The following is a 25,146-nucleotide window of genomic DNA, read 5'->3' as shown; positions in this document are numbered from 1 at the left end:
TTTTTTTTTGCATAAATATAAACCAAATTTATTTACTCTAAGTCTGGGGCCAAGTTTTTAAGTCAAGCATTTGTACCAAATATACATTTATTGCATGATGTCAGCAGCTTGACAAACAATTTTGTAATTTTACCTTGTCGCACTAGGGCAACACTGTTCATAAACAGCTGTTCGCCGCGTTTTGTACGCATTTTGCTGTTGAAAACAATTTTAAATTGAATATTAGTTTATAAACAATGTCAGACGACGTAGAGGAGCCAAGCAAGGTGATATTAAAAATAAAATTATACATTTGAAACTTATGTGAAATGAAAATGAATTTATGTATTTTACGGGACAGAGCTTCTTTATTTTTGGCCGCGATGTGGCGCAGATACCGTGCTTTCGTAACAGTTTTTTGTATGGCATCAGCGGCGGCATAGGCGTCGGTGTTTTAGCATTTTTAGGCACCTCCCGCCCCCATTTGGCCACACACATTGGCTTTGGCTCCTTCTTTTGTGGCACAATGGTCTATTGGATGGCATGCAGGTGAGTTGTCATTGTTACCGCGATTGGTTCTAAGTGCGCTACAATCTTATCAAACGCTATTCGACAGGTATCAGTGGTCGGTGCGGCGCTTTGAGCAGCAACAGCTGCGGGAGGCAATGCGCCGGCAGGCCTTGTACGAGGGCACAACAGTAGAGCGTGACTTGGATATTAAATCTGCGTAACATTGATTCTACTTATGGATACATATATAAACAGTTCGACGAAGCAGTGTAAACCTTTAGATACATTAAGAAAAATTGTAGCTGAATCATTGTTAAATGCACATACATATTTGCATAATTTAACATATGTAAATGTCTGCTAGATTCTTAACATTGAGATACTTTGTTTTTTTACATACATGTATTTAAACCACCTTAGAGCAATAAGCTAAACTTGTGACATATTTAAGTGCAAAATACAAATGTGTATTGGCTGTCTCATGTTCAAACAAAACTTGGGGCATATATACATGTATGTTAGTTTAAGAGTAATAAATTATGTAAATTTGTTTAATGAATTGACCAACTGAAGTAGTTAAAACACCTGCAATTTGCTGTTATAGGGAATACTGTTAGTAATTGTTATTGCCTCTGTTAATTACATTTTATTTGCCACCTTTAAAAAGAAACATTTATGCGCCTAATTACTTTTAAACGAGCTACCCATCAGGTAGATGATAACCACTCGGTTGTGCGATATACTTTGATGAAACCTCTCCATTCATATGAGACACAATCTCGACCCTGTTAAGTGGTGTCGTTCGGTTCTAATCTCAGAATTGCCGCGCCTCAGCGTCAGAACGAATTCGTTACTTGCTCGAGCAGGTCGTGTCTGTGAGTGTGTGGGAACTGTCAGGCCACAGGCAATTAGTTCTCGTTTTAATTTTGCGCCCAGAAAGATTATATATCTATAAAAGCAACTAATAACTTTTAAAGTATACACAGTTATTTCCTGTACAATGTCAAAGACTGCAACAACATCAACTTCTGTTTTAGTGTTTTTTGTAAACGGAAAAAAGGTAAAACTTAAACTAAAAAAAAAAAACAGGTTTAAGCAACAATAAACATATTTTGATTTTTTTTTTATAAAACTGAGACAGTGCTTTGGTTGTTTTTCTCGGAAAAAAACTAATTTCATCAATTTCGATTTAAAATTCAACAACCATTTTTTTAATTGCATTCCAATGCCAGTTATTCAAGGCATGTTTCTCATGCAATTGAGCAGATCGAGCGTTATTTTTTATTAAATTGATTGCGATTGTGTTGCTGATAACAATTGACCCACAATATGGGGTCATTGTTTTTTGTTTTTTTTTTCTAAGAGGGGGGCATCGTCACAGCTTATCAAATTGTTGTAAAATTCCTTTCAAAAACATATACAATTGCGCGTGTTTCAGCAATAATAAAGATATGAACTTTATATAGCATAGCTGTTGCTGTATCCTAAATTAAACTATATTTCATTTAAAATCTTACGAGATAAGATTATTTTATGCATTTTTATTTTAAAGCAAAACATGCGATTAGATTAAACGGGTAAACAGAGCAACATTAATTTATACAAATTCCAGAATGCAACTAAGAACTTTAGCTGTATTTGGCTAGGTGTCATAAATAGGCTTTAGCAAGTAAAAACAATTTATATACTATATGCAATATACATTTGTATGCAACTATTATGATAATCGCACTAAGCAGAAATGCAATCAATTCGCGCGTGTTGTTTTTCTAGTGCCTCGCCTGATAACAACAGATAGCAGAACATTTGAAAAGTTGAGGGCTGGAAACGATGTAACGTACAAAAACCAATTTGAATGCAAAAATTAATTAATTTAACAAGAGTTGTAATTTTCATATTTTAATTGTTTAGCGATTAAATGATTGGTCATTTTTAAATAGTTGGTTAAACTTAGCCCGCGCCTCGTGTGCCAACTATAAATATTTAATTTATTTTTAATTTATCTTTTTTAATATACATATATAATTTTTGGTTTCAATTAACTCTGACTCTTTTGCCTATAAAGTTTCTATGCACAATATTTGCATACGAGCCTATAAAGTCAATGTATATACATATTTATTTTTAACGGAACGACCAACTGAGTTCCATGTTTGCCTGTTCCTCTATCTTTGAAAGCTACATATTTATGTTGATAAAACTTGGCACACTACATAAGTTGAAACCGGTTGGATAAGTTGAGAACGCTTGGGTTGTCAGTTGAAAATTATATAAGCAGTTGTTTTTATACCCTGCAATTGGCATATATAGGGTATAATGCAGCTGTGCAAATACACGTAACTAACTGCAGGAGGAATCTCAATCCATAAATAATAATAATACATGCACTCATGATTAAATTGATTTCATTTAATTAAGATTAAAAAGACGAGTAGCATAAATTAAATTTAAATTTAAATTAAATTAAATTTAATAAATAGCTTTGTTTTTGGGATTGCGACTACTCGTAGCTGTGTATAGGGTATCTCCTAGTCGTATACCCACGATTAGCGCTCCAGTTAACTCTTTTATTTATAAGTAACTGTTAAAAAGGTAATTTACAATCAAAGTTTGTAAAAAGTTTAGGGTATAGATAGTTCGCTTAAGCTCCGCTTAAGGTTTCACACGTGCACCTCATTTTTGAACAATAATGAAGCCAGGCTCTGATTACATACGTCTTCCATATATTTGAAATTTACAGGTAATTGATCCCAATCCTGATCCGGAATGCACCCTGCTCAGCTACCTGCGCGAGAAGCTGCGCCTGTGCGGCACCAAGCTGGGCTGCGGCGAGGGCGGATGTGGCGCGTGCACCGTGATGATCTCCCGGCTGGAGCGTAGCAGCAAAAAGATACACCATTTGGCAGTTAATGCCTGCCTGACGCCAGTGTGTGCCATGCATGGCTGCGCTGTGACCACTGTGGAGGGAATTGGTAGTACGCGGACACGTCTGCATCCGGCACAGGAGCGTCTGGCCAAGGCGCATGGCTCGCAGTGCGGCTTCTGCACGCCGGGCATTGTGATGTCCATGTATGCCCTGCTGCGCAATGCGGCACAGCCCACAATGCGCGATCTGGAGGTGGCTTTTCAAGGTAACTTGTGCCGCTGCACCGGCTATCGTCCCATATTGGAGGGCTACAAGACATTCACCAAGGAGTTTGCCTGCGGCATGGGTGACAAGTGTTGTCGTGTAAATGGCAATGGTTGCGGAGGAGATGGCGGCGATGCGGCTAAAACTGATGACAAGCTCTTCGAGCGCAGCGAATTCCAGCCCTTCGATCCCAGTCAGGAGCCCATCTTTCCACCGGAGCTGCAGCTAACAGCGGCGTATGATGAGGAGAGCCTCATCTTTCGCTCGGATCGCGTTACCTGGCATCGACCGATCCAACTGCAGGAGCTGCTCCAACTGAAAGCTGACCATCCGGCTGCCAAGCTAATTGTGGGCAACACAGAGGTGGGTGTGGAGGTTAAATTCAAACACTTCCTCTATCCCGTGCTCATCAATCCCACCAAAGTGCCCGAGCTCTTGGAGCTGCGTGAATCGGACGAGAGCATTTACTTTGGTGCCGCCGTCAGTCTCATGGAAATCGATGCATATCTGCGCAAGCGCATCGAGGAGCTGCCGGAGTCACAGACACGCTTCTTCCAGTGCGCCGTGGACATGCTGCACTATTTTGCCGGCAAACAGATACGCAATGTGGCCTGCTTGGGCGGGAACATCATGACTGGCAGTCCCATCTCCGATATGAATCCCGTGCTAACTGCGGCTGGTGCCCGCCTGGAAGTGGCCAGTCTGGTTGGGGGCAGGCGTTCGGTCAACATGGGCAGCGGCTTCTTTACTGGCTATCGACGCAATGTCATACAACCGCAAGAGATTCTGTTGGGCATACACTTCCAGAAGACCAAGCCGGATCAGCATGTGGTGGCATTCAAGCAGGCGCGCCGGCGTGACGATGACATAGCCATCGTGAATGCGGCCGTGAATGTCAGCTTCGAGCCCGGCTCCAATGTGGTGCAGCGCATACAAATGGCATTCGGTGGCATGGCACCCACCACGGTGCTAGCGCCACGCACTGCTGACCTGATGGTGGGTCAGTCATGGAATCAAGCGCTGGTCGAGCGGGTGGCGGAAAGCCTGTGCGCTGAGCTGCCCTTGGACGCCTCGGCGCCGGGCGGCATGATAGCCTATCGACGTGCCCTGGTGGTCAGCTTGTTCTTCAAATCCTATTTGGCTATCAGCCGAAAGCTGTGCGATGCTGGCATTATGCCGCCGGATGCTGTGCCCAAGGCGGAGCTGAGCGGCGCCGATAGCTTTCACACTCCCGTCTTGCGCAGCGCCCAGCTGTTTGAGCGTGTTGCCAGCGAACAGCCCACTCAGGATCCGATTGGCAAGCCCAAGGTGCATGCAGCTGCCCTGAAGCAGGCCACTGGCGAGGCCATCTACACGGATGACATACCACGCATGGACGGCGAGCTATATTTGGGTTTTGTGCTGAGCACCAAGGCACACGCCCGTATAATCAAGCTGGATGCCAGCGAGGCGTTGGCCTTGAACGGAGTACATGCCTTTTTCAGCGCCAATGATTTGACAGAGCACGAGAACGAGGTGGGCCCGGTATTCCATGATGAGCACGTCTTTGCCGCTGGCCAGGTGCATTGCTATGGCCAAATTGTTGGCGCTATAGCTGCCGAGAATCAAACGTTAGCCCAACGCGCCGCTCGGCTGGTGCGCGTGGAGTATGAGGAGCTGCAGCCAGTGATTGTCACCATCGAGCAGGCCATCGAGCATCAGTCGTATTATCCCGACTATCCACGCTATGTGACCAAGGGCGATGTGGCGTCGGCCTTTGCCGAGGCGGATCATGTGTACGAGGGCAGCTGCCGCATGGGCGGCCAGGAGCATTTTTATTTGGAGACTCATGCAGCGGTGGCTATGATCCGCGACAGCGATGAACTGGAATTGTACTGCTCCACACAGCATCCATCGGAGGTGCAAAAGCTGGTGGCGCATGTTGTCAATCTGCCTGCCCATCGGGTTGTGTGCCGCGCCAAGCGTCTGGGCGGCGGTTTTGGTGGCAAGGAATCCCGTGGCATTTCGGTGGCATTGCCCGTGGCCCTGGCTGCCTACCGGCTGCGTCGGCCTGTTCGTTGCATGCTGGATCGTGATGAGGATATGCTAATCACCGGCACAAGGCATCCGTTCCTCTTCAAATATAAAGTGGGCTTCAGCCGTGAGGGCCTCATCACGGCCTGTGAGATTGAGTGCTACAACAATGCTGGCTGGTCCATGGATTTGTCCTTTTCGGTGAGTAGTATATGGCATGTTTCTGCTTGGTATATATGCTCACTGGCATCATTTCCAAACAGGTCCTGGAGCGCGCCATGTATCACTTTGAGAACTGCTACCGCATTCCGAATGTACGTGTGGGCGGTTGGGTGTGCAAAACCAATCTGCCCTCGAATACGGCCTTTCGCGGCTTTGGTGGACCCCAGGGCATGTTCGCCGGCGAGCACATCATTAGGGATGTGGCCCGGATTGTTGGCCGTGATGTGCTGGATGTGATGCAGCTGAATTTCTACAAAACCGGCGACTATACACACTACAATCAGCAGCTGGAGCGTTTTCCCATCGAGCGTTGCTTTGCGGATTGCCTTCAGCAGTCGCGCTACCACCAGAAGCAAGCGGAGATAGCGCGCTTCAATCGGGAGCATCGCTGGCGCAAACGTGGCATAGCCTTGGTGCCCACCAAATATGGCATTTCCTTTGGCGTCATGCATTTGAATCAGGGTGGCGCTCTAATTAACATCTATGGGGATGGCTCGGTACTGTTGTCGCATGGCGGTGTGGAAATTGGACAGGGCTTGCATACCAAGATGCTACAGTGTGCTGCCCGAGCCCTGGGCATACCCATTGAGCTAATACACATCTCGGAGACATCCACGGATAAGGTGCCCAATACCTCGCCCACGGCGGCCAGTGTTGGGTCCGATCTGAACGGCATGGCCGTGCTCGATGCTTGCGAGAAGATTAACAAGCGCCTGGCGCCAATTAAGCAGGCGCTGCCCACGGGCACCTGGCAGGAGTGGATCAACAAGGCATATTTCGATCGTGTCAGCCTATCGGCTACAGGTTTCTATGCTATACCGGACATAGGCTATCATCCAGTAACAAATCCCAATGCGCGCACCTACAGCTACTATACAAATGGTGTGGGCGTGTCTGTTGTGGAGATTGACTGCTTGACGGGCGATCACCAGGTGCTCAGCACGGACATTGTGATGGACATTGGCTCGAGCATTAACCCAGCCATTGATATTGGTCAAATTGAAGGCGCCTTCATGCAGGGCTATGGGCTGTTCACACTCGAGGAGCTGATGTACTCGCCGCAGGGCATGCTCTACTCTCGGGGACCGGGCATGTACAAACTGCCTGGCTTTGCAGATATACCCGGCGAGTTTAATGTTAGCCTGCTCACCGGTGCACCCAATCCACGCGCTGTTTATTCATCAAAGGTGAGGCATTTGGTAGCCCGTACGCGTATATATATACATATATTTACATCCCATTTGTTCAACTTTCAGGCCGTTGGCGAACCTCCGCTTTTCATAGGCAGCTCAGCCTTTTTTGCCATCAAAGAAGCCATTGCTGCGGCCCGCTTAGGGCAAGGCTTGAATCCCGATTTCAATTTGGAGGCGCCTGCCACCTCGGCACGCATACGCATGGCCTGCCAGGATCAATTTACTCAACTGGTAAGTCCGTTCCACTCAGTTGAATAAAACTAATTCTTTATGCATTTCAGCTTGAAATGCCAGAGGCGGGCACCTATACGCCCTGGAATATAGTGCCATAACAGTGGACAGTGCCCATATACATACATTTCTCATATAGAAATATTTAAATGTGTACAGTACAATAATGATTATAATTAATAATTACTTAAATTATAGTTCTAATTGAATAGTTGTTATATAGTATCTAATGCTTCTTAAACACAATTCTCTCCACCCAGTCCAGGTAGGAAAACAACTTGGTGTAGACGCCTGGTGCATTGGGCGAGGCACAGAATTTGCCAAATGATGTAATGCCCACGACAAAGGCCACACAATTGTTTTCGGGCAATATGGCATGCAGTGGTCCGCCCGAGTCGCCCTGACATGTGTCCTTGCCGCCCGGCAAATAGCCAGCGCAAAACTGGGAATCAATGATTCCATTTGGCAGACGTCGTTCCTTGCGATAGATTTGCTTGCAACGCTGTTGCTTTATCATGTCTAGATCTACCTGGCGCAACGTATTGGACTTGGCGCCTAGAAACTCAGTACGTCCCCAGCCAGTGGCCACCACAGACTGAATGTGCAGTTCAGGCATTTGCCACAAGCAGGCTGGACGCACATTCTCCGACAGTTTGGCGCGTTTGGTCAACTTGAGCAGCGCTATGTCATGGTAGTAGGAAGACGATCGATACTTTGGATGCAGTATAATTATAAGTATTTTAATGTCTTGCTGCCAGGGAGTGGTCACATTTAGTTGCTGTGCGCCCAGTCGCACCATGTCTGGTGGTTTACTAAAATGAAAAAAAACAATGTAAGTCGGGTCTTCTGGGGTCTTGCCACTCACCTACCCGATGTGGCGCAGTGTGCCGCCGTGAGCACATAATTCTCACTGACCAGCGTCCCGCCACAGCCCCATTTGATGTCACCGTCGCTTTGCGTCCAACCCAATGCAGTCATATGTGGAAAAAGGGCATGCAGTGTGGGCGTGCCACCCACTATCAACGGCACACTGGACACACACTGTTTGCCTGAGAAGCTGCGTCCAGTGTCGCCCAGACGCAGATCCCTGGTGGCGCTGTTGTACTCCTGGCATTCTAAAAATTGACAGGCAGTTTGAAAAAAATAGCTAAATAATCTTTAAAAGGCTAAGGAGCTCTCTCTCCAAATACAGCTAGAAAATATCTAAATTGGCAACACTGGCTGGACCAACTTACTTGTGGCACTTATGCGCTGTGCCTGAACATGCTTGTCGGCCAATGGACAACAAATGACCGGCACGTTGTTACGATGCGTGCAAACGTCAATACGTGTGCCGTGCACGCGATATTCGCGTATGACATGAAGGCACTGGTAAGCCAGGATGCAGTAGCCGCTGCGCCCATCAAAGCTGCGCCGGCAAAAGGCGCCCTCTTGTAGCGGCTTTGCCGCTCCAGACTGCAGCTCATCATCGTTGTCAAATTTAAAGGAGCTATCCGACGGTTCAGTTTGCTTTTCCCTCTTAGATGCGGCGGCGTCGGATGCAGCCGCCTCCTGCGGCCAAAGTTCTGGAAACGTATATTTTGTCGTTTGGTAATTGACTATCTCAAAGGCTGCTGAAAACTAAACATTTAAATAGGCATTAAGTATTCCATATATCCACTTTTATTACCACTTAACGTATGTGTTAGCAGAAGAAATAACATGAGTTCTAGGCTTATAATTGTTGACAAAATTGGCATTTCTGCATTTGTCGTTTCATTTGTTTTGATTCTTGTACATTTGTAAACATGTAAATAACGTAATCCAGCTGGTCAGCAAACGCGCCATGTGGACAGTGCTGTAAAGCGCGACAAACTCCCAAACGGCACTCTAATCAGGAGCCAGTGTAAAGCGTTGCCATGCAGCTTTTTTATTAAATCGATAGGGCAGCCTCGGTATTTTTCGAAAATTGCAATGGCCGGCAAAAGTAAAAAGAAACGAAATAGTAAAGATTCTACATCTAGCAACGCGGGAAGTGGCGAAGGCGATGATAAGAAAAAGAAGGAAGGCGTTGGTGGCACTAAGAAAAAAGGTGGTGTGGGCAAGTCCATCGGCTGTGATATATTTAATGATGCCGCAATGGAAAATGCCTACTATGTGTGCCACAATGTGCAGGTGGGATATCAACAGAAATAAATAAACTACATTTAATTGATGATGTTTTTGCAGGACGTGCTAAAAACTCGTGGATTTCCTTGGCCGGATGGACAAAAGAAGAAGAAAAAGGGCAAGCGTTGAGAAACACTTTCAAATATAAATATGATTCGTGTATGACTGTATTGATTTATTTATAAAACTAACAACAATACGTTAAATTCATTCGATTGAGATTTTGTACACGCTTTTCATTCATAAATACGTCTCAACTGCAAAACTGTAAAAGGGCAATAATATCTTTACCTGTTTTCCTATTTATACCAGTCCAAGTCGTCATCATCAATTTAGAACCAAAAACAATTTCTCAACGCCAAACGTCAGCATCAACACTTTCTAGAACAAACGTCAAAATCTCCAAAATACAAAACCATATCAAAATTGTCGGCGTGTGAAAATTACAAATAACAAAAAAAAAACAAACACACACAAAACACATTTAGACTCGTTTTGTAGAATTGCCAAAAAATCTTTGAAGGCGACTAGCGCAAAGATTGCACCATAAAAATCCGAGAGTCGTGCGGGCACACGATTCAGTTGGGCGGCATCTCTGGCAGTAAGCGGATCATTGTGACGTCATCGTCATCGTTAACAAAGCGCTTGGATCAGTGTTGGACAAAACATGGCAAAAGCACCGGCAATTGGCATCGATCTGGGCACAACCTATTCCTGCGTGGGTGTCTGGCAGAACAATAAAGTGGAAATTATTGCCAATGATCAGGGCAATCGCACAACGCCATCGTATGTGGCCTTTAATGAAACGGAACGCCTTATTGGCGATGCCGCTAAGAATCAGGTGAGTAAACGTTGTTCATGTTGCACTTGACACCAAATGTGGCTGGCCATAATTGGCCAAATATGAGCGCAGAGCATGTATATGGGCGTGCGTGTGTGTACAGTGAAAGCTTTGCTAATGAACAACAGGTCCACAGTTCCAATTTTTTTCATTACTTTTTCGGAAAAATCGATCTCCATGCGACGGACGTTTATTTGAGCAGTTGCAGACATGAATTTTCTAACGGAAAAAAATTGAACTTTGAAATCTAAATTCAAAAAGTTATCAATCGTTCAAATTATTTACCATTAACATAAAAAGCCATCCTTAGTTTTTGGTGTTCCTTTGGCATATCGGTTAAGCGTCAATCCCCATCCTTCCTGTACCGCGAGTGTTTGCTCACGAGTTTTTACTGTATTTATGTATTGCCAAACAGATGACTGCGTCTATAAGTAATTTAATTGAAACACGTACATATCTTCTTATAAATATGTTTGCATATGTTTATAAATATATGAAATTCAACAGAATATATGGGGAGCATCCTAACAGTTGGCCTCTTAAAAATAGATATTTGGCTGACTAATTGCTTAACCACGCCCATATTTCCCATACGATTTCAGGTGGCGATGAATGCCAAGAATACGGTTTTCGATGCGAAGCGTTTAATTGGACGCAAGTTCGATGACCGTAAGATACAGGAGGATCTGAAACATTGGCCCTTCAAGGTGATCAACGATGGGGGCAAGCCAAAAATTGAGGTCGAGTTCAAAGGTGAACGTAAGCGTTTTGCCCCCGAGGAGGTCAGCTCTATGGTATTGACCAAGATGCGTGAAATCGCCGAGGTTTATCTGGGCGGCAAGGTGAAGGATGCGGTTATCACAGTGCCGGCATATTTCAATGATTCACAGCGTCAGGCCACTAAAGATGCCGGCTCCATAGCCGGTTTGAATGTGCTCCGAATCATCAATGAGCCGACGGCTGCCGCCCTAGCCTATGGCCTGGACAAGAACCTAAAGGGGGAGCGTAATGTGTTGATATTTGATTTGGGCGGCGGCACCTTTGATGTCTCCATACTGACCATCGATGAGGGTTCGCTGTTCGAGGTCAAGGCCACTGCGGGCGATACACATCTGGGCGGCGAGGACTTTGACAATCGACTTGTCAATCACTTTGTGGAAGAGTTTAAACGGAAGCATAAAAGCAACATTACCAGCAATGTGCGTGCTCTGCGCCGGCTGCGTACTGCCTGCGAGCGGGCCAAGCGGACGCTCTCCTCCAGCACGGAAGCCTCATTGGAGATTGATGCACTGCATGAGGGCATTGATTTCTATTCAAAGATATCGCGTGCACGCTTCGAGGAGCTGAACATGGATCTTTTCCGCTCGACCATAGAGCCGGTGGAGCGTGCCCTGAACGATGCCAAAATGGACAAGAAGGCCATACACGATGTGGTCCTGGTGGGTGGCTCCACGCGCATACCGAAGATCCAGCGTCTGCTGCAGGACTTCTTTGGCGGCAAGCAGCTCAATTTGTCCATTAATCCCGATGAGGCGGTAGCCTATGGCGCCGCCGTTCAAGCGGCCATACTCACAGGCGTGGGCAGCTCACAGATCCAGGATCTGCTACTGGTCGATGTGGCGCCGCTATCGCTGGGCATTGAGACGGCCGGCGGTGTGATGACCAAACTGGTGGAGCGCAATGCACGCATTCCCTGCAAGCAGCAGCAGACGTTTACCACGTACAGCGACAACCAGAACGCGGTTACCATTCAGGTGTATGAGGGTGAGCGCGCCATGACCAAGGATAACAATCTGCTGGGCACATTCAATTTGACTGGCATACCGCCAGCGCCGCGGGGCGTGCCCAAAATCGATGTGACCTTTGACCTGAATGCCGATGGCATTCTGAATGTCAGCGCTAAGGATAACAGCACAGGCAAATCCGAGAAGATAACCATCACAAATGATAAGGGACGCCTGTCCAAGGCTGAGATTGATCGCATGCTCTCCGAGGCGGAGAAATACAAGGACGAGGACGATCGCCAGCGGGAGCGTGTCGTTGCACGCAACACACTCGAAGGCTACATCTATGGCTGCAAGCAGGCCGTGGATGAGGCGCCCGCCGGCACTCTGGACGAAGCCGACAAATCGAAGGTGCGGGACAAGTGCAGCAAAGAAACAGCCTGGCTGGACAGCAATACCCTGGCCGAAAAGGAGGAATACGAGCATCACCTGAAGGAATGCCAGCGCGTTTGCAGTCCCATCATGTCCAAGCTACATGGCGGTGGTCAGCCGCCCAAGGGAAAATCAGCCGCCGGCAGCAGCACCGGCCCCACCGTCGAAGAGGTGGACTGAGTTGAGTGACTGGCCGGCACGAGCAACAATTGTATTGAATATGTATTTTGAATTTATGCAAATGTTACGTTAAATAACAGTTCATTATGTACGCAACCAGGTGGTGGTGGTGGGGTCACCTATATTCAGTCGTGTTTTAATGGTCGCACCGAGCAAGCCAGCTTTCGTGGAGCAACTCAGCTGGCGCAGCTGCAATGAGCTGCTGCATCCGCACAGCTGTGGGCGTGCCGCCTGGCATAATCTGTGGCGCTTTGCGTGCTCAAATGCCAAGTATTATTTGCCAGTGGCCATGCTGCAGCTGCTAAAGCAGGCGCTGCGTGGCGTCCAAGTGGAGCAGCTGCTCCGTGCTGCAGTGTGGTACCATGCACAGCTGGTGTTTGGTGGATTGGTCAATGGCTGCCTCATAGCCACATTCATGTGTCTGCTGCGGTAGTATGAACAAGGTTTTTTCACTTGAACAGCCCTCTATCTTATTCCTCTCGTGCATGCAGCCAGTTGCTGGGCGAGTTCCGGCCGCACACGCTGCTCTTTGTGCCGGCCATGTTGGGTGGCGCTTTTATTGCCCTGGTGCCCAGACGCGTGAAGCAACTGCAGCATACGGCCATCTTTCAAGCTGTGAGTGGACCATTGGGAGTGAACTCTGAGTGCTTTATCCAATCCTTTTAGTTCATCGAAAGCCTGCTGGTGCAGCGCGCCAATCCTCTGACCAAACTGGTGGCCACGTCTCGTTGCCTGCAAACGCTGCTCTTCATGGGCTCCAGCGCTATCATTATGCTGGGCAAGCAGCGCTGCTGGCACAATGGCTTCTGGTTTCTGACGCCCGATTGCCTTCGCCCGGAAACCCACTTGGACAGCACTCGATATGTTGTCCAGGGCATGCGTAAGTATCTGCTCATTGGCCTCGCCCTGGACATCTTCAAGGCAGTGACGTCCTGCGTGAAAACGGGTCACTGGCAGTTGAAGCAGCTGCGACTGGAAACTATGACTTGGCTGGGCTGCTACGTGGGCATCTATCGGGTAATACATAGCTATATTTATATTGAGATTTTATAAAAGGGTATATAGGATTTGTCGGAAATGCAGTATGCAAGAAGGATATGCCTGTTTGTCGCCTCCGACCGTCCGTCTGTCTGGCAGAGATTATCAAATCTTTATTTTCGATTTTTAGCTAAAGATCTTAAAGCATTTCCTGAAGCTTAAATAATTTAAAATTAGCATATTAAGTTTGAAGGCACAAACAGATCCAGAATATTTCACTTCAGCCATTCCCATTCAATTAAAAAAAAAAAACAATATATTCTTGTTTTCAAAAGGGTAAAAGTAAAGATTACTGGGTATCGCTAAGTCGTTCACTCTACCGCTTTAGAGCACTTATTATTAAAAGCATTTTCATTTTGTTCCCTGCACCCATTGAAAATGGGTAAAAAAGGGTATCATGTTTTTGTGCAAATGTATGTAACCAGCAGAAGGAAGCATCGCATCAAGTATATATATTCTTGATCAGCAGCAAAGCTGTCCGTCTGTCTGTCCGTTCGTCCGTCCCCCCGTCTGTCCATCTGTCGGTCCGTATGTATGAACGCAAGGAACTCAAAACCTATAAGAGTTAGAGCCTTGAAATTTTAGCTGTTGGTCCTTCTAGTGCCTGCACAGCTCGAGTTTGTTTCGTTCCCAAGCGATCGATATAAATCGACATCGGGAGTTCCCGACTAGAACCTCTTACTTGTCTTTTTTTAGATTACCCTATGCTCTATGCAGAGTAGAGCAGATGTCGGCCAAACACTACAGCAAATCGTGTCCAGCTTTCTGGCCGGCCTCAGCTTTGCGTGCTGTCCAAAACTAACCATTCTGAGCTATGCCCTGCTGGAAGCGGGTCGCACGCTATGGGGCAGAGTCAAGAGCCAACGGCGGCAAGCACGTTTCGGCTATAGCGATCTACTGTATCCCCTGGCCCTGGCCTATCTAATACACACATATGCATTCCAGCCGAAAAGGGTTAGCGCCTTGACGGGCATCATTATTGACAGCACCACGGCCAATTAGTAAGTTCTTTGGATGACTTCATCCTTTGCTGCTCTTATAGATTACTTTTCTTTCAAACGGAAACAGTGCCGGCAACATTGGCAAACGTCTCGAGCAGCTGCAGCTGGCTGGAAGATGTGTCTGATTTGAATTATTACTGTAATTAGATCGCTTTACATATATCGAAATATATACATATATAAATATCAATGCATTTTAACTATGGCATTTGCATATTAACCTTCAATTTGAACCGCAGCGGCGGCTCGTGTAGCGCATTCTAGACGCATATAGGGCCTGCCTGGGAGTCAGTCGCAAAGGTAACGTCACCGCAAAATGGTTTCACCCAGCAAGTTATTCGGGCCTCCAATCAATCGCTTGCATTGTGGACACATTTTGCATAGCCTGCCGGATCAGAGCTGCACGGAGGCCCTGTTCTGGAACCTGTATCGCAATCATGTGTCCAGTGCCAAATATTACTTGCCAGTCTTGTTGGTGTGTCCATTCACAATCTCCCCCAATCCGGAATACCCCATACAATATTGTCTTTTGTCTTGCTGCAGTTTCCATTAATTTTCAATTGGCGCCGGCAAACTAAACGTCGTCTGTGGGCTACAGTGAAAAACTATTTGGAAACGACGCATTTCGTCTCGGCCATAAACGCCTTCACAATCTACTTGTTATGCATCTTTCGGCGACTAAACGGACGTTACATTTACCTATACACACCGTTTATACCCTGCTATCTGGCCTCGCAGCTCACCTGGTGGGCGCCACCCAAAGTGCTGCAGTTCTATGTGACGGGCGTCACGCATGCGGTAAGTGTGGGCTCAAGCGTTTCGCATACTCTGTTCACAAAGTGATTAAGGGTATATTCGGCTTGTGCAATATACAACCTCGAATTTAGCCCTGATCTTCATGGTCTTGCTTGGGATCTTTTGAGAGTTCATGCCTTGGAAATATATTTTTTAAAGCAAGTCATCAACTCATAAAAAGATTATACTTCAACTGCTTTTGATGAGCTCGTTAAAGATTGATTTTGTCTAGTCGATAATAGATTTGGAGGATACCCTTCTTTGTTACTTGTCAGACTAGCTTTCATTATTTCTGTATTCCAGGCTATGGAGGCCGTACTACGTCAGCTGGATGTCAGCCTGGTGCACTCTCGGCCGGCTCAGACTCTGATATTCATGCTGTGCTCGCTTGTCGTACTGCGGCAGCAACAGGCACATGGTTATTCTGGTTTCTGGTTCATCAAGCCAGCCCGGATGCCGCTGGACTACAACGAGTGGTCCGCTGAGCGGCGTCTTAAGCAGGCTCTCATGGAATTACGCACCTATCTTGGCATTGGTTTGGGCTTAGATGTGCTCAATGCCGTACTGCGTATGGAACTTAAGAAGCTCAACTTCAAGTCTACCGGCTTTATGCTAGGTTATATGGCGTTATACAAAGTAGGATTAGCTGTACGTCAAATTTCGATTATAACAATACGCACTTCTTTTGATTCAAGCTAGTACAATGTGTGCTGGCGGGCAGATTGGAGTTAAGGTACACCAATTTGCTGGCGGCGTTCCTAAGTGGCGGTTCCCTTGTCCTGTTCAATCGCAAACCCCTAAGCTTCATGTGCTTGGCCGTGGTCACAGCAATTCAAGTATTGTGGCAACAGCTGTGTTCAGTGGATGCCAAACACAATAGGCTGCTGGCTGATGTGCAGCGCATACCCTGGGCCAAACTGCTTATTCCACCCAACCTGGCATATTTGTTGCACAGCATGATCTTCCAGCGTCATGTTGTGAACGGTTTGGCCAAGTCATTTATAAACAGCACGTGCGATAAAAAGTGAGTTCTATTTTTTACACGTTTCTTTTCATATTTAAAAATTCAACTCAATTCCATTTCAGCGTTCAACGTGTATATTCTTTCTTGAACCTGCCTGTTGAGACAATTATGAACACAGTTTATGAATTACCTGTCACCTCATTCTTATTTTAGCTAACACTTACCCCGGTTTATTCAAAAACATACTTAGAAAAAGTCGTTACAAAACGAATTTATAAAATTTCCGGCCTGCCAACTCGTTGTTAGAAATTGACTACGCGGCGTTGCCACATTGTTTACAAGCAAATGACACTAATTCCAACTGTTGTCCAATTGAATTAGCATAAGGGGAAACACACTTAAATGATCTTGAGTATATTCTACATTAATATTTATTGTCATTACTGTCACACAAATGCATTACATGCTGACGCAAGACAACTGTACGTGAAGGGAATAGAAAAGTATTTAATTTGTTGCGCAACTTGGATAATATAGGTAAATGGGTTGGATATATTGATAACATTTTACGAATCATTGGCTAGCCAAATATCTGAGGTGCAATCACCACCCGGGTAGCGCATTTCATGTGGTAGACTGGGTCCATATGGCTCCTTTCCAAAGTCAACAAAGAAATCCTCATTTAGGGTCATGCCACCGTTGACCACATCGATATCAATGAGGCACACATGTCCCCCTGCAGAGACCATGCTTGGATAGAACTAGGGCAAACCAAAAAAAATATAATAAAACTCTCACTAAACTGTTATTTAAAATCCTTGGGTCTGTGTGTACCTGTTTATCCCAAGGTGAATATAGAGAAGAGGATACATATAAGCGTTTGCCATCCAGAGAGAGCTGCATCATCTGAGGTCCTCCTTCCAAGCGACGACCCTTAATGTAGCGTGGCGGTGGCCTTTCCTAAATCGAAAATAATATAGTACGTCAAAGCCAATATAATTGTCAGCCAACCTACAGTCAATTCTTTGTCCTCCTTTACGATCACATTGGGAAGATCGCTGCATATGGCGCCTCCTAGCCAGACTCTAGAGATAAGCTTAGGTTCGTCTGGTTTGGTAATATCATATTGCCTTAGGTCACCATGTCGCCAGCAGTTGACATAAAGGAACCGATCATCCAACGATATAATAATATCTGAAATCATGCCACCCATTTCGGAGGCCGTGCCACTGCCAGTGTCCACTAGCTTATTGGGTATATCAATTACTTTTTTCACATCGAACTCATCCGAGTTGGTTCTCTTCTTGAAATAGAACACCTTGGCATTTAAGCCACATCCAACATATCCATCCGGGCGTTTTGGATCGTGCATGAAACGCACCTCCAATGGTGCAGCACCCTCCAGTCCCAGATCAACAGTTTGATATAGAGTTTGCGTGGACCATTTGTAAAAGTTCAATCTGAAGCCATACTGCGTCTTGTCATCCAAATCTTCCTCTTTCCAACCACTAAAATATTGCACAATTTAAAATACATAGCACCGGCCACACAAAACACATCATTAACGAACCGTCGAAACTTATTGGGTGCTCCCCATTCGGATGATACCATCACATCATAATAGGGCTGATACCAGAAATCATAGCCGCACAGCGCTTTACGATCTCCTTTCGTCCAGGTGCCAACACAATTGAAATCGGAATCAAATAGAATAAAGTCGCCCTTTGCATAGCCCTGGGCATCGCCCATTACCGATATCATTATGTTGCCATTGGCCAAGCAGTGGGTCGTATGTGGTGCGGTTACATTGTGGCTCTTTAATACGTCTCCGTCGATGGTCTTGATTATTTCGGGCTTGCGTGGATCCGTTGCCACGTCGAGAACGTAAATGAAATCGGAATTTAATGATGGCAATATCAGCCTATTTCTCTTTGGCACACTTTTTGCATTCTTGTCCACATAGTAGCAGCTGGAGCAGGCATTCCAGCCCGAATGGTGCAACTCGTTGCCCTTTCGGTTCGAAAAGGTGCGATGAATAATCTATAAATAAACAAAATGTTTTAAAACCAATATATAAAGGCAAAAGCTGATGTCATTCATTGACTGTTTAGTTTCTATAATAATAAAATTATTTGAATACCTGACAATATGTGGGACTATCCGGGTCCACATCGATTGTGGACAGATAATCGCCATGCGGCTCATCCAAGTTGGGTTGAATTGTCACCGTATAAAGCAGCTTCTCCCGGGGTCCACTTCTCATGGCGTCCAGCGGTGTCGCGTAACCGGGTCCATGGCAACAAGCTTAGCAATTATCCATATCAGTATAATTCATTATAATGTGGATTAATAGCTATCAGTAGAATAACAAATACGCTCAAGTGCCTGACTTGAGCCTTACCTTTTTCCGACATTCTATTTTTCGCACGTTGTTGTTGATCAAAGAACAGCAGAGCACTGGAACACACGCGAATGAGCATTTGCTTAAATATATACATATGTTTGCTATCGGCCGGTTTTGAGCGAGCGCTTCGTATATACATACATATGTACATATGTATATGTATGTGATTTCGTTCTCATCATGCTCTCTTAAAGATTCTCCTAGAGTCAATTTCGTGTATCATCAAACTTATCAGACACACGCCTTACCCTAGAGAATTAATGTTGTTTACTTTGTATTAAAACAGAATTTATATACATACATATACAAAAAATGTGTATATAATAAACTTGCAAACATCATGATGATAGAACTGATGTTCGGCTCGTGTGATAACAAATAAAGCAATAAATTTGTATTTTTAATTTGTTTTTTGTGAATTTTTGATTGTTAGGACAACAAAAAATCAAATAGAAGACGTAAAATTAAAAATTTTGAATTTGCAAATTTTGTTCTCAATTCTTTTCATTTTACTTATTTAATCGTTATATTCTCATTTATTTAATTCGTGCTATCGTGTAATCAGGGCCAGCCCTTCGTGCATATAAGCCACGGCCAATGTAGCACGATGTTCAATATAAGCACGATTCTTGCTCATCCTTAACTGCACATCGGCAACTGATGACAGTCTGGCAGCTCCTCATTGGACATCAGCTGTTCGCTGTTATTGTTCGCGCACGCTTTTTGTTTAGTTCGGCGTTACGACATGCGTTTGTTATCACAAATACGCAACGCATCAACACAGGCTGCGCGCCGACGCGTAGTTATTACAGGTAGCGGCGCCGTCACACCACTGGGCAATAATGTGGACGAGTCGTGGCAACGTTTGCTGGCGGGAGATTCGGCTATTGCTAGACTGGGCGCGGACTTCAAAGGGCTGCCTTGTCAGGTGGCGGCACAAATAGCGAGGGAACGCCTCGAGATAGACAAGCATTTGAGCAACCGGCTTATTCAAAAACATACTTAGAAAAAGTCGTTACAAAACGAATTTATAAAATTTCCGGCCTGCCAACTCGTTGTTAGAAATTGACTACGCGGCGTTGCCACATTGTTTACAAGCAAATGACACTAATTCCAACTGTTGTCCAATTGAATTGGCATAAGGGGAAACACACTTAAATGATCTTGAGTATATTCTACATTAATATTTATTGTCATTACTGTCACACAAATGCATTACATGCTGACGCAAGACAACTGTACGTGAAGGGAATAGAAAAGTATTTAATTTGTTGCGCAACTTGGATAATATAGGTAAATGGGTTGGATATATTGATAACATTTTACGAATCATTGGCTAGCCAAATATCTGAGGTGCAATCACCACCCGGGTAGCGCATTTCATGTGGTAGACTGGGTCCATATGGCTCCTTTCCAAAGTCAACAAAGAAATCCTCATTTAGGGTCATGCCACCGTTGACCACATCGATATCAATGAGGCACACATGTCCCCCTGCAGAGACCATGCTTGGATAGAACTAGGGCAAACCAAAAAAAATATAATAAAACTCTCACTAAACTGTTATTTAAAATCCTTGGGTCTGTGTGTACCTGTTTATCCCAAGGTGAATATAGAGAAGAGGATACATATAAGCGTTTGCCATCCAGAGAGAGCTGCATCATCTGAGGTCCTCCTTCCAAGCGACGACCCTTAATGTAGCGTGGCGGTGGCCTTTCCTAAATCGAAAATAATATAGTACGTCAAAGCCAATATAATTGTCAGCCAACCTACAGTCAATTCTTTGTCCTCCTTTACGATCACATTGGGAAGATCGCTGCATATGGCGCCTCCTAGCCAGACTCTAGAGATAAGCTTAGGTTCGTCTGGTTTGGTAATATCATATTGCCTTAGGTCACCATGTCGCCAGCAGTTGACATAAAGGAACCGATCATCCAACGATATAATAATATCTGAAATCATGCCACCCATTTCGGAGGCCGTGCCACTGCCAGTGTCCACTAGCTTATTGGGTATATCAATTACTTTTTTCACATCGAACTCATCCGAGTTGGTTCTCTTCTTGAAATAGAACACCTTGGCATTTAAGCCACATCCAACATATCCATCCGGGCGTTTTGGATCGTGCATGAAACGCACCTCCAATGGTGCAGCACCCTCCAGTCCCAGATCAACAGTTTGATATAGAGTTTGCGTGGACCATTTGTAAAAGTTCAATCTGAAGCCATACTGCGTCTTGTCATCCAAATCTTCCTCTTTCCAACCACTAAAATATTGCACAATTTAAAATACATAGCACCGGCCACACAAAACACATCATTAACGAACCGTCGAAACTTATTGGGTGCTCCCCATTCGGATGATACCATCACATCATAATAGGGCTGATACCAGAAATCATAGCCGCACAGCGCTTTACGATCTCCTTTCGTCCAGGTGCCAACACAATTGAAATCGGAATCAAATAGAATAAAGTCGCCCTTTGCATAGCCCTGGGCATCGCCCATTACCGATATCATTATGTTGCCATTGGCCAAGCAGTGGGTCGTATGTGGTGCGGTTACATTGTGGCTCTTTAATACGTCTCCGTCGATGGTCTTGATTATTTCGGGCTTGCGTGGATCCGTTGCCACGTCGAGAACGTAAATGAAATCGGAATTTAATGATGGCAATATCAGCCTATTTCTCTTTGGCACACTTTTTGCATTCTTGTCCACATAGTAGCAGCTGGAGCAGGCATTCCAGCCCGAATGGTGCAACTCGTTGCCCTTTCGGTTCGAAAAGGTGCGATGAATAATCTATAAATAAACAAAATGTTTTAAAACCAATATTTAAAGGCAAAAGCTGATGCCATTCATTGGCTGTTTAGTTTCTATCAATAACGATTATTTGAATACCTGACAATATGTGGGACTATCCGGGTCCACATCGATTGTGGACAGATAATCGCCATGCGGCTCATCCAAGTTGGGTTGAATTGTCACCGTATAAAGCAGCTTCTCCCGGGGTCCACTTCTCATGGCGTCCAGCGGTGTCGCGTAACCGGGTCCATGGCAACAAGCTTAGCAATTATCCATATCAGTATAATTCATTATATTGTGGATTAATAGCTATCAGTAGAATAACAAATACGCTCAAGTGCATGACTTGAGCCTTACCTTTTTCCGACATTCTATTTTTCGCACGTTGTTGTTGATCAAAGAACAGCAGAGCACTGGAACACACGCGAATGAGCATTTGCTTAAATATATACATATTTTTGCTATCGGCCGGTTTTGAGCGAGCGCTTCGTATATACATACATATGTACATATGTATATGTATGTGATTTCGTTCTCATCATGCTCTCTTAAAGATTCTCCTAGAGTCAATTTCGTGTATCATCAAACTTATCAGACACACGCCTTACCCTAGAGAATTAATGTTGTTTACTTTGTATTAAAACAGAATTTATATACATACATATACAAAAAATGTGTATATAATAAACTTGCAAACATCATGATGATAGAACTGATGTTCGGCTCGTGTGATAACAAATAAAGCAATAAATTTGTATTTTTAATTTGTTTTTTGTGAATTTTTGATTGTTAGGACAACAAAAAATCAAATAGAAGAGGTAAAATTAAAAATTTTTAATTGCAAATTTTGTTCTCAATTCTTTTCATTTTACTTATTTAATCGTTATATTCTCATTTATTTAATTCGTGCTATCGTGTAATCAGGGCCAGCCCTTCGTGCATATAAGCCACGGCCAATGTAGCACGATGTTCAATATAAGCACGATTCTTGCTCATCCTTAACTGCACATCGGCAACTGATGACAGTCTGGCAGCTCCTCATTGGACATCAGCTGTTCGCTGTTATTGTTCGCGCACGCTTTTTGTTTAGTTCGGCGTTACGACATGCGTTTGTTATCACAAATACGCAACGCATCAACACAGGCTGCGCGCCGACGCGTAGTTATTACAGGTAGCGGCGCCGTCACACCACTGGGCAATAATGTGGACGACTCGTGGCAACGTTTGCTGGCGGGAGATTCGGCTATTGCTAGACTGGGCGCGGACTTCAAAGGGCTGCCTTGTCAGGTGGCGGCACAAATAGCGAGGGAACGCCTCGAGATAGACAAGCATTTGAGCAAAAGTGATATAAAGCTCATGAGTCCTGCAACACAGTTAGCAATTATTGCAGCGGATGAGGCGCTGGCCGCAGCAAAGTTGAAGCCCAGCGAGTTGAATGGCGAGCAGCGGGAACGTTTTGGCGTGTGCGTGGGCATGGGCATGTTCGATCTGGCGGAGGTCTATGGCGCTTTTCAGCAGCTGCAGCGTGGTTACAATCGTGTCAGTCCCTACTTTATTCCCCGGCTGCTGCCCAACATGGCCTGTGGACACATTAGCATGCGTCATGGCTTGCAGGGACCCAACCATTCCGTCTCAACAGCGTGCGCAACCGGCGCCCATGCCATCGGGGATGCTCTGCGTTTTATACGTCACGGCGATGCTGACATTATGCTGGCAGGCAGTGGAGAGGCGTGTATAGACCCCCTATCGATTGCCGGGTTTTGTAGGTTACGCGCCCTCAGCACTGCGTTCAATGATAACCCGGCGGTGGCCTCGCGACCTTTTGATAAAGCTCGTGACGGATTTGTGATGGGTGAGGGCGCCGCAATGCTGCTTCTTGAAGAGCTGGAGCATGCGCGCGCCCGTGGAGCACCCATATTGGCTGAGCTACTGGGCTATGGTCTGTCCGGGGATGCGCATCACATTACCTCACCGAGCGAGGATGGTACCGGTGCCACGTTGGCCATGAAACGCGCCATCGCCGATGCCGGCATCGCGCCCCAGGATATTAGCTATGTCAATGCGCATGCCACATCAACGCCCACCGGCGATCGCATCGAGGCGCATGCCATTGGGCGCGTATTTGGCGACCATGTAGCCAAGGTATTTGTGTCCTCCACCAAAGGCGCACATGGTCATCTGCTTGGTTCGTCGGGCAATCTGGAAGCGCTGTTTGTAGTGCACGCATGCGCAGAAAACCAATTGCCGCCCTCGATCAACATTGATCAACTGGATGTGGATGTGAATGTCGTGACAAAGGCGTGCAAATGGTCAGATGATCAGTCACGGCGCATTGCGCTAAAGAATTCCTTTGGATTTGGTGGCACCAACGCCTCGCTCTGCATTGCCAGTTACACTGGGGAGTAATATTTCAATTTTACAAACATTGTTTAGAACTAATTGTTGCATGTGAATAAATAGCTTTTCTTTGTGAATAGTTTTTTTTTAGGAAAAATTTTAAAACTTTATTTGGAAAACTTTTCGGTTTCGTGTCCCCATCCCAATCCGCCAAAACCTAGCGTTCTGCTCTGTAAAAATCTATATGCGTATTGTATTGTGTAATGCGCAGAGTTCGTACTATTGTATATATCTGCGTACATAATATGTATTACACATAAATATACAAATACATATATATATTTATATTTATATATATATAGGTATCTGTATATGATGTATATAGCTCTGTTTGATTTGCTACTTTAGATCAATCAAATATTTGTTGTTCTGGTCGTTTTTTCTGACATTTGCTGGTATTGTTCCTTTTTTTGTTTTACTTAAATTGTTTAATTTAAAGAATTTTTATTTTACAAAATTACTTAAACTGTAAAGTTAAAAATACATAGATTGGCTTACAATTAGAATTTCTTTATAATCAATATATTTATAAATGTGGTTGCTCATTTTTTCATTTTTTTTCGTTTCTTTTTTTTAATGCTGATCTACTTTTAGATTTTACTTGTCATTTGCCAAATTGTTTGTTATGGTATCATTTATGCTCAATACATTTATAAATGTATATAATGTGGTTTTGATTTATTATTTATGTATTTTTAGGCGTAAATAATATGCTATATTTGTGTTCGTGTTGTGTGTTGTCTATTTTTTATCGTTTTGAAAGTGTTCATTTTCAATTTGTATATAAATTATGAAAATAAATTGTATTCGAAGTTATAAACATTATCCCAATTACTGTACAATTTGTTGGTAGTTTTTCGCTTTAAGTTACAGCATATAATTAATTTTTTAAATAATCTTGCACGTCACATTTGTTAACAAGGTTAGTTTCCAATTTTTGTTTTTATACTTAAAGCATTAAATCAATTTTCAAATATCTTTCGTCTATTATTTGCATATTCAAATTTTAAATGAAATATATTTCAAAATTACAGAGGCCTTTGAATGTCAAATTTACGTATCTGGTTTTTAGCTAGTATGCAACAAACATTTGCTCAACAAAATTTAAAAAAAAAAAAAAAGATTTTTTTTTTTGAACCTGAAAG

At 44.5% G+C, this 25,146-nt stretch overlaps 10 protein-coding genes across 12 annotated transcripts; 7 read left to right on the top strand and 3 right to left on the bottom strand.

Annotated features, from left to right (window-relative positions):
• Positions 1–124: 124 nt before the first annotated feature.
• l(3)87Df (lethal (3) 87Df) lies at positions 125–1,048 on the top strand. The gene is made up of 3 exons (XM_002056160.4): positions 125–266; positions 341–528; positions 596–1,048. Exons 1-3 carry the CDS (start codon positions 237–239, stop codon positions 708–710), a joined length of 333 nt encoding a protein of 110 aa, XP_002056196.1. The 5' UTR covers positions 125–236; the 3' UTR covers positions 711–1,048.
• Positions 1,049–1,336: 288 nt separating this feature from the next.
• Positions 1,337–7,496, top strand: ry (xanthine dehydrogenase rosy). The gene is made up of 5 exons (XM_002056159.4): positions 1,337–1,549; positions 3,230–5,833; positions 5,896–7,041; positions 7,111–7,278; positions 7,329–7,496. Exons 1-5 carry the CDS (start codon positions 1,490–1,492, stop codon positions 7,377–7,379), a joined length of 4,029 nt encoding a protein of 1,342 aa, XP_002056195.1. The 5' UTR covers positions 1,337–1,489; the 3' UTR covers positions 7,380–7,496.
• Positions 7,497–7,504: 8 nt separating this feature from the next.
• On the bottom strand, positions 7,505–9,082 carry snk (snake). 3 transcript variants are annotated; one of them, XM_015170571.3, is made up of 4 exons: positions 8,948–9,082; positions 8,514–8,891; positions 8,144–8,393; positions 7,505–8,090 (listed from the first exon to the last, which is right to left on the bottom strand). In XM_015170571.3, exons 1-4 carry the CDS (start codon positions 9,015–9,017, stop codon positions 7,505–7,507), a joined length of 1,284 nt encoding a protein of 427 aa, XP_015026057.1. In that variant the 5' UTR covers positions 9,018–9,082. The 3 variants fall into 3 exon arrangements, with proteins under 3 accessions (XP_015026057.1, XP_032289530.1, XP_015026056.1); XM_032433639.2 differs by having other exon boundaries at positions 8,514–8,843; positions 8,948–9,046; XM_015170570.3 differs by having other exon boundaries at positions 7,910–8,090; positions 8,148–8,393.
• Positions 9,083–9,231: 149 nt separating this feature from the next.
• Positions 9,232–9,948, top strand: LOC6632893 (small lysine-rich protein 1). Its single transcript, XM_002056157.4, has 2 exons — positions 9,232–9,432; positions 9,487–9,948. The coding sequence occupies exons 1-2, from the start codon at positions 9,232–9,234 to the stop codon at positions 9,553–9,555; spliced, it is 270 nt and encodes an 89-aa protein (XP_002056193.1). The 3' UTR covers positions 9,556–9,948.
• Positions 9,767–12,728, top strand: Hsc70-2 (Heat shock protein 70 cognate 2). The gene is made up of 2 exons (XM_002056156.4): positions 9,767–10,267; positions 10,870–12,728. The coding sequence occupies exons 1-2, from the start codon at positions 10,094–10,096 to the stop codon at positions 12,601–12,603; spliced, it is 1,908 nt and encodes a 635-aa protein (XP_002056192.1). The 5' UTR covers positions 9,767–10,093; the 3' UTR covers positions 12,604–12,728.
• Positions 12,726–14,832, top strand: LOC6632891 (uncharacterized). The gene is made up of 5 exons (XM_002056155.4): positions 12,726–13,032; positions 13,095–13,218; positions 13,270–13,620; positions 14,338–14,642; positions 14,710–14,832. The coding sequence occupies exons 1-5, from the start codon at positions 12,743–12,745 to the stop codon at positions 14,765–14,767; spliced, it is 1,128 nt and encodes a 375-aa protein (XP_002056191.1). The 5' UTR covers positions 12,726–12,742; the 3' UTR covers positions 14,768–14,832.
• A 98-nt stretch (positions 14,833–14,930) lies between these two features.
• LOC6632890 (uncharacterized) lies at positions 14,931–17,216 on the top strand. Its single transcript, XM_002056154.4, has 5 exons — positions 14,931–15,117; positions 15,186–15,440; positions 15,741–16,073; positions 16,133–16,461; positions 16,524–17,216. Exons 1-5 carry the CDS (start codon positions 14,959–14,961, stop codon positions 16,612–16,614), a joined length of 1,167 nt encoding a protein of 388 aa, XP_002056190.2. The 5' UTR covers positions 14,931–14,958; the 3' UTR covers positions 16,615–17,216.
• LOC6632889 (methanethiol oxidase) lies at positions 16,889–18,899 on the bottom strand. The gene is made up of 6 exons (XM_002056153.4): positions 18,803–18,899; positions 18,542–18,705; positions 17,972–18,441; positions 17,417–17,909; positions 17,236–17,361; positions 16,889–17,162 (listed from the first exon to the last, which is right to left on the bottom strand). The coding sequence occupies exons 1-6, from the start codon at positions 18,897–18,899 to the stop codon at positions 16,968–16,970; spliced, it is 1,545 nt and encodes a 514-aa protein (XP_002056189.3). The 3' UTR covers positions 16,889–16,967.
• A 1,149-nt stretch (positions 18,900–20,048) lies between these two features.
• Positions 20,049–22,105, bottom strand: LOC6632887 (methanethiol oxidase). The gene is made up of 6 exons (XM_002056151.4): positions 21,962–22,105; positions 21,701–21,864; positions 21,132–21,601; positions 20,577–21,069; positions 20,396–20,521; positions 20,049–20,322 (listed from the first exon to the last, which is right to left on the bottom strand). Exons 1-6 carry the CDS (start codon positions 22,101–22,103, stop codon positions 20,128–20,130), a joined length of 1,590 nt encoding a protein of 529 aa, XP_002056187.4. The 5' UTR covers positions 22,104–22,105; the 3' UTR covers positions 20,049–20,127.
• A 388-nt stretch (positions 22,106–22,493) lies between these two features.
• LOC6632543 (3-oxoacyl-[acyl-carrier-protein] synthase, mitochondrial) lies at positions 22,494–24,078 on the top strand. Its single transcript, XM_002056150.4, has one exon. The coding sequence runs from the start codon at positions 22,709–22,711 to the stop codon at positions 24,008–24,010; it is 1,302 nt and encodes a 433-aa protein (XP_002056186.1). The 5' UTR covers positions 22,494–22,708; the 3' UTR covers positions 24,011–24,078.
• The last annotated feature ends 1,068 nt before the right edge of the window (positions 24,079–25,146 follow it).

The sequence above is a fragment of the Drosophila virilis genome, chromosome 2 (genome assembly GCF_030788295.1).
Source record: "Drosophila virilis strain 15010-1051.87 chromosome 2, Dvir_AGI_RSII-ME, whole genome shotgun sequence".
NCBI classification, from domain to species: Eukaryota; Metazoa; Arthropoda; class Insecta; order Diptera; family Drosophilidae; genus Drosophila; species Drosophila virilis.
The sequence above is the reverse complement of the archived record's forward strand: the minus strand, read 5'-3'. Positions and strand labels throughout refer to the sequence as shown.

What these genes read in the sequence shown, in the direction of transcription:
- LOC6632887 (XM_002056151.4), bottom strand. Translation starts at nt 22,103, where the DNA reads ATGTATATACGAAGCGCTCGCTCAAAACCGGCCGATAGCAAAAATATG. An exon ending in GCACCCAATAAGTTTCGACG is followed by an intron (nt 21,070 to 21,131) that starts GTTCGTTAATGA and finishes GCAATATTTTAG; the next exon opens with TGGTTGGAAAGAGGAAGATT. An exon ending in ATTCACCTTGGGATAAACAG is followed by an intron (nt 20,323 to 20,395) that starts GTACACACAGAC and finishes GGTTTGCCCTAG; the next exon opens with TTCTATCCAAGCATGGTCTC.
- LOC6632893 (XM_002056157.4), top strand. Translation starts at nt 9,232, where the DNA reads ATGGCCGGCAAAAGTAAAAAGAAACGAAATAGTAAAGATTCTACATCT. An exon ending in ATGTGTGCCACAATGTGCAG is followed by an intron (nt 9,433 to 9,486) that starts GTGGGATATCAA and finishes ATGTTTTTGCAG; the next exon opens with GACGTGCTAAAAACTCGTGG.
- ry (XM_002056159.4), top strand. Translation starts at nt 1,490, where the DNA reads ATGTCAAAGACTGCAACAACATCAACTTCTGTTTTAGTGTTTTTTGTA. An exon ending in TTTTTGTAAACGGAAAAAAG is followed by an intron (nt 1,550 to 3,229) that starts GTAAAACTTAAA and finishes TGAAATTTACAG; the next exon opens with GTAATTGATCCCAATCCTGA. An exon ending in GCGCTGTTTATTCATCAAAG is followed by an intron (nt 7,042 to 7,110) that starts GTGAGGCATTTG and finishes TTCAACTTTCAG; the next exon opens with GCCGTTGGCGAACCTCCGCT.
- LOC6632543 (XM_002056150.4), top strand. Translation starts at nt 22,709, where the DNA reads ATGCGTTTGTTATCACAAATACGCAACGCATCAACACAGGCTGCGCGC.
- LOC6632891 (XM_002056155.4), top strand. Translation starts at nt 12,743, where the DNA reads ATGGTCGCACCGAGCAAGCCAGCTTTCGTGGAGCAACTCAGCTGGCGC. An exon ending in ATACGGCCATCTTTCAAGCT is followed by an intron (nt 13,219 to 13,269) that starts GTGAGTGGACCA and finishes CAATCCTTTTAG; the next exon opens with TTCATCGAAAGCCTGCTGGT. An exon ending in GACAGCACCACGGCCAATTA is followed by an intron (nt 14,643 to 14,709) that starts GTAAGTTCTTTG and finishes AAACGGAAACAG; the next exon opens with TGCCGGCAACATTGGCAAAC.
- Hsc70-2 (XM_002056156.4), top strand. Translation starts at nt 10,094, where the DNA reads ATGGCAAAAGCACCGGCAATTGGCATCGATCTGGGCACAACCTATTCC. An exon ending in GCGATGCCGCTAAGAATCAG is followed by an intron (nt 10,268 to 10,869) that starts GTGAGTAAACGT and finishes ATACGATTTCAG; the next exon opens with GTGGCGATGAATGCCAAGAA.
- LOC6632889 (XM_002056153.4), bottom strand. Translation starts at nt 18,899, where the DNA reads ATGTATATATTTAAGCAAATGCTCATTCGCGTGTGTTCCAGTGCTCTG. An exon ending in ATAGTCCCACATATTGTCAG is followed by an intron (nt 18,442 to 18,541) that starts GTATTCAAATAA and finishes GTTTATTTATAG; the next exon opens with ATTATTCATCGCACCTTTTC. An exon ending in GCACCCAATAAGTTTCGACG is followed by an intron (nt 17,910 to 17,971) that starts GTTCGTTAATGA and finishes GCAATATTTTAG; the next exon opens with TGGTTGGAAAGAGGAAGATT.
- snk (XM_015170571.3), bottom strand. Translation starts at nt 9,017, where the DNA reads ATGCCAATTTTGTCAACAATTATAAGCCTAGAACTCATGTTATTTCTT. An exon ending in ACAGCGCATAAGTGCCACAA is followed by an intron (nt 8,394 to 8,513) that starts GTAAGTTGGTCC and finishes GTCAATTTTTAG; the next exon opens with AATGCCAGGAGTACAACAGC. An exon ending in CACTGCGCCACATCGGGTAG is followed by an intron (nt 8,091 to 8,143) that starts GTGAGTGGCAAG and finishes TTTTCATTTTAG; the next exon opens with TAAACCACCAGACATGGTGC.
- LOC6632890 (XM_002056154.4), top strand. Translation starts at nt 14,959, where the DNA reads ATGGTTTCACCCAGCAAGTTATTCGGGCCTCCAATCAATCGCTTGCAT. An exon ending in TGACGGGCGTCACGCATGCG is followed by an intron (nt 15,441 to 15,740) that starts GTAAGTGTGGGC and finishes TCTGTATTCCAG; the next exon opens with GCTATGGAGGCCGTACTACG. An exon ending in GTTATATGGCGTTATACAAA is followed by an intron (nt 16,074 to 16,132) that starts GTAGGATTAGCT and finishes TTTTGATTCAAG; the next exon opens with CTAGTACAATGTGTGCTGGC.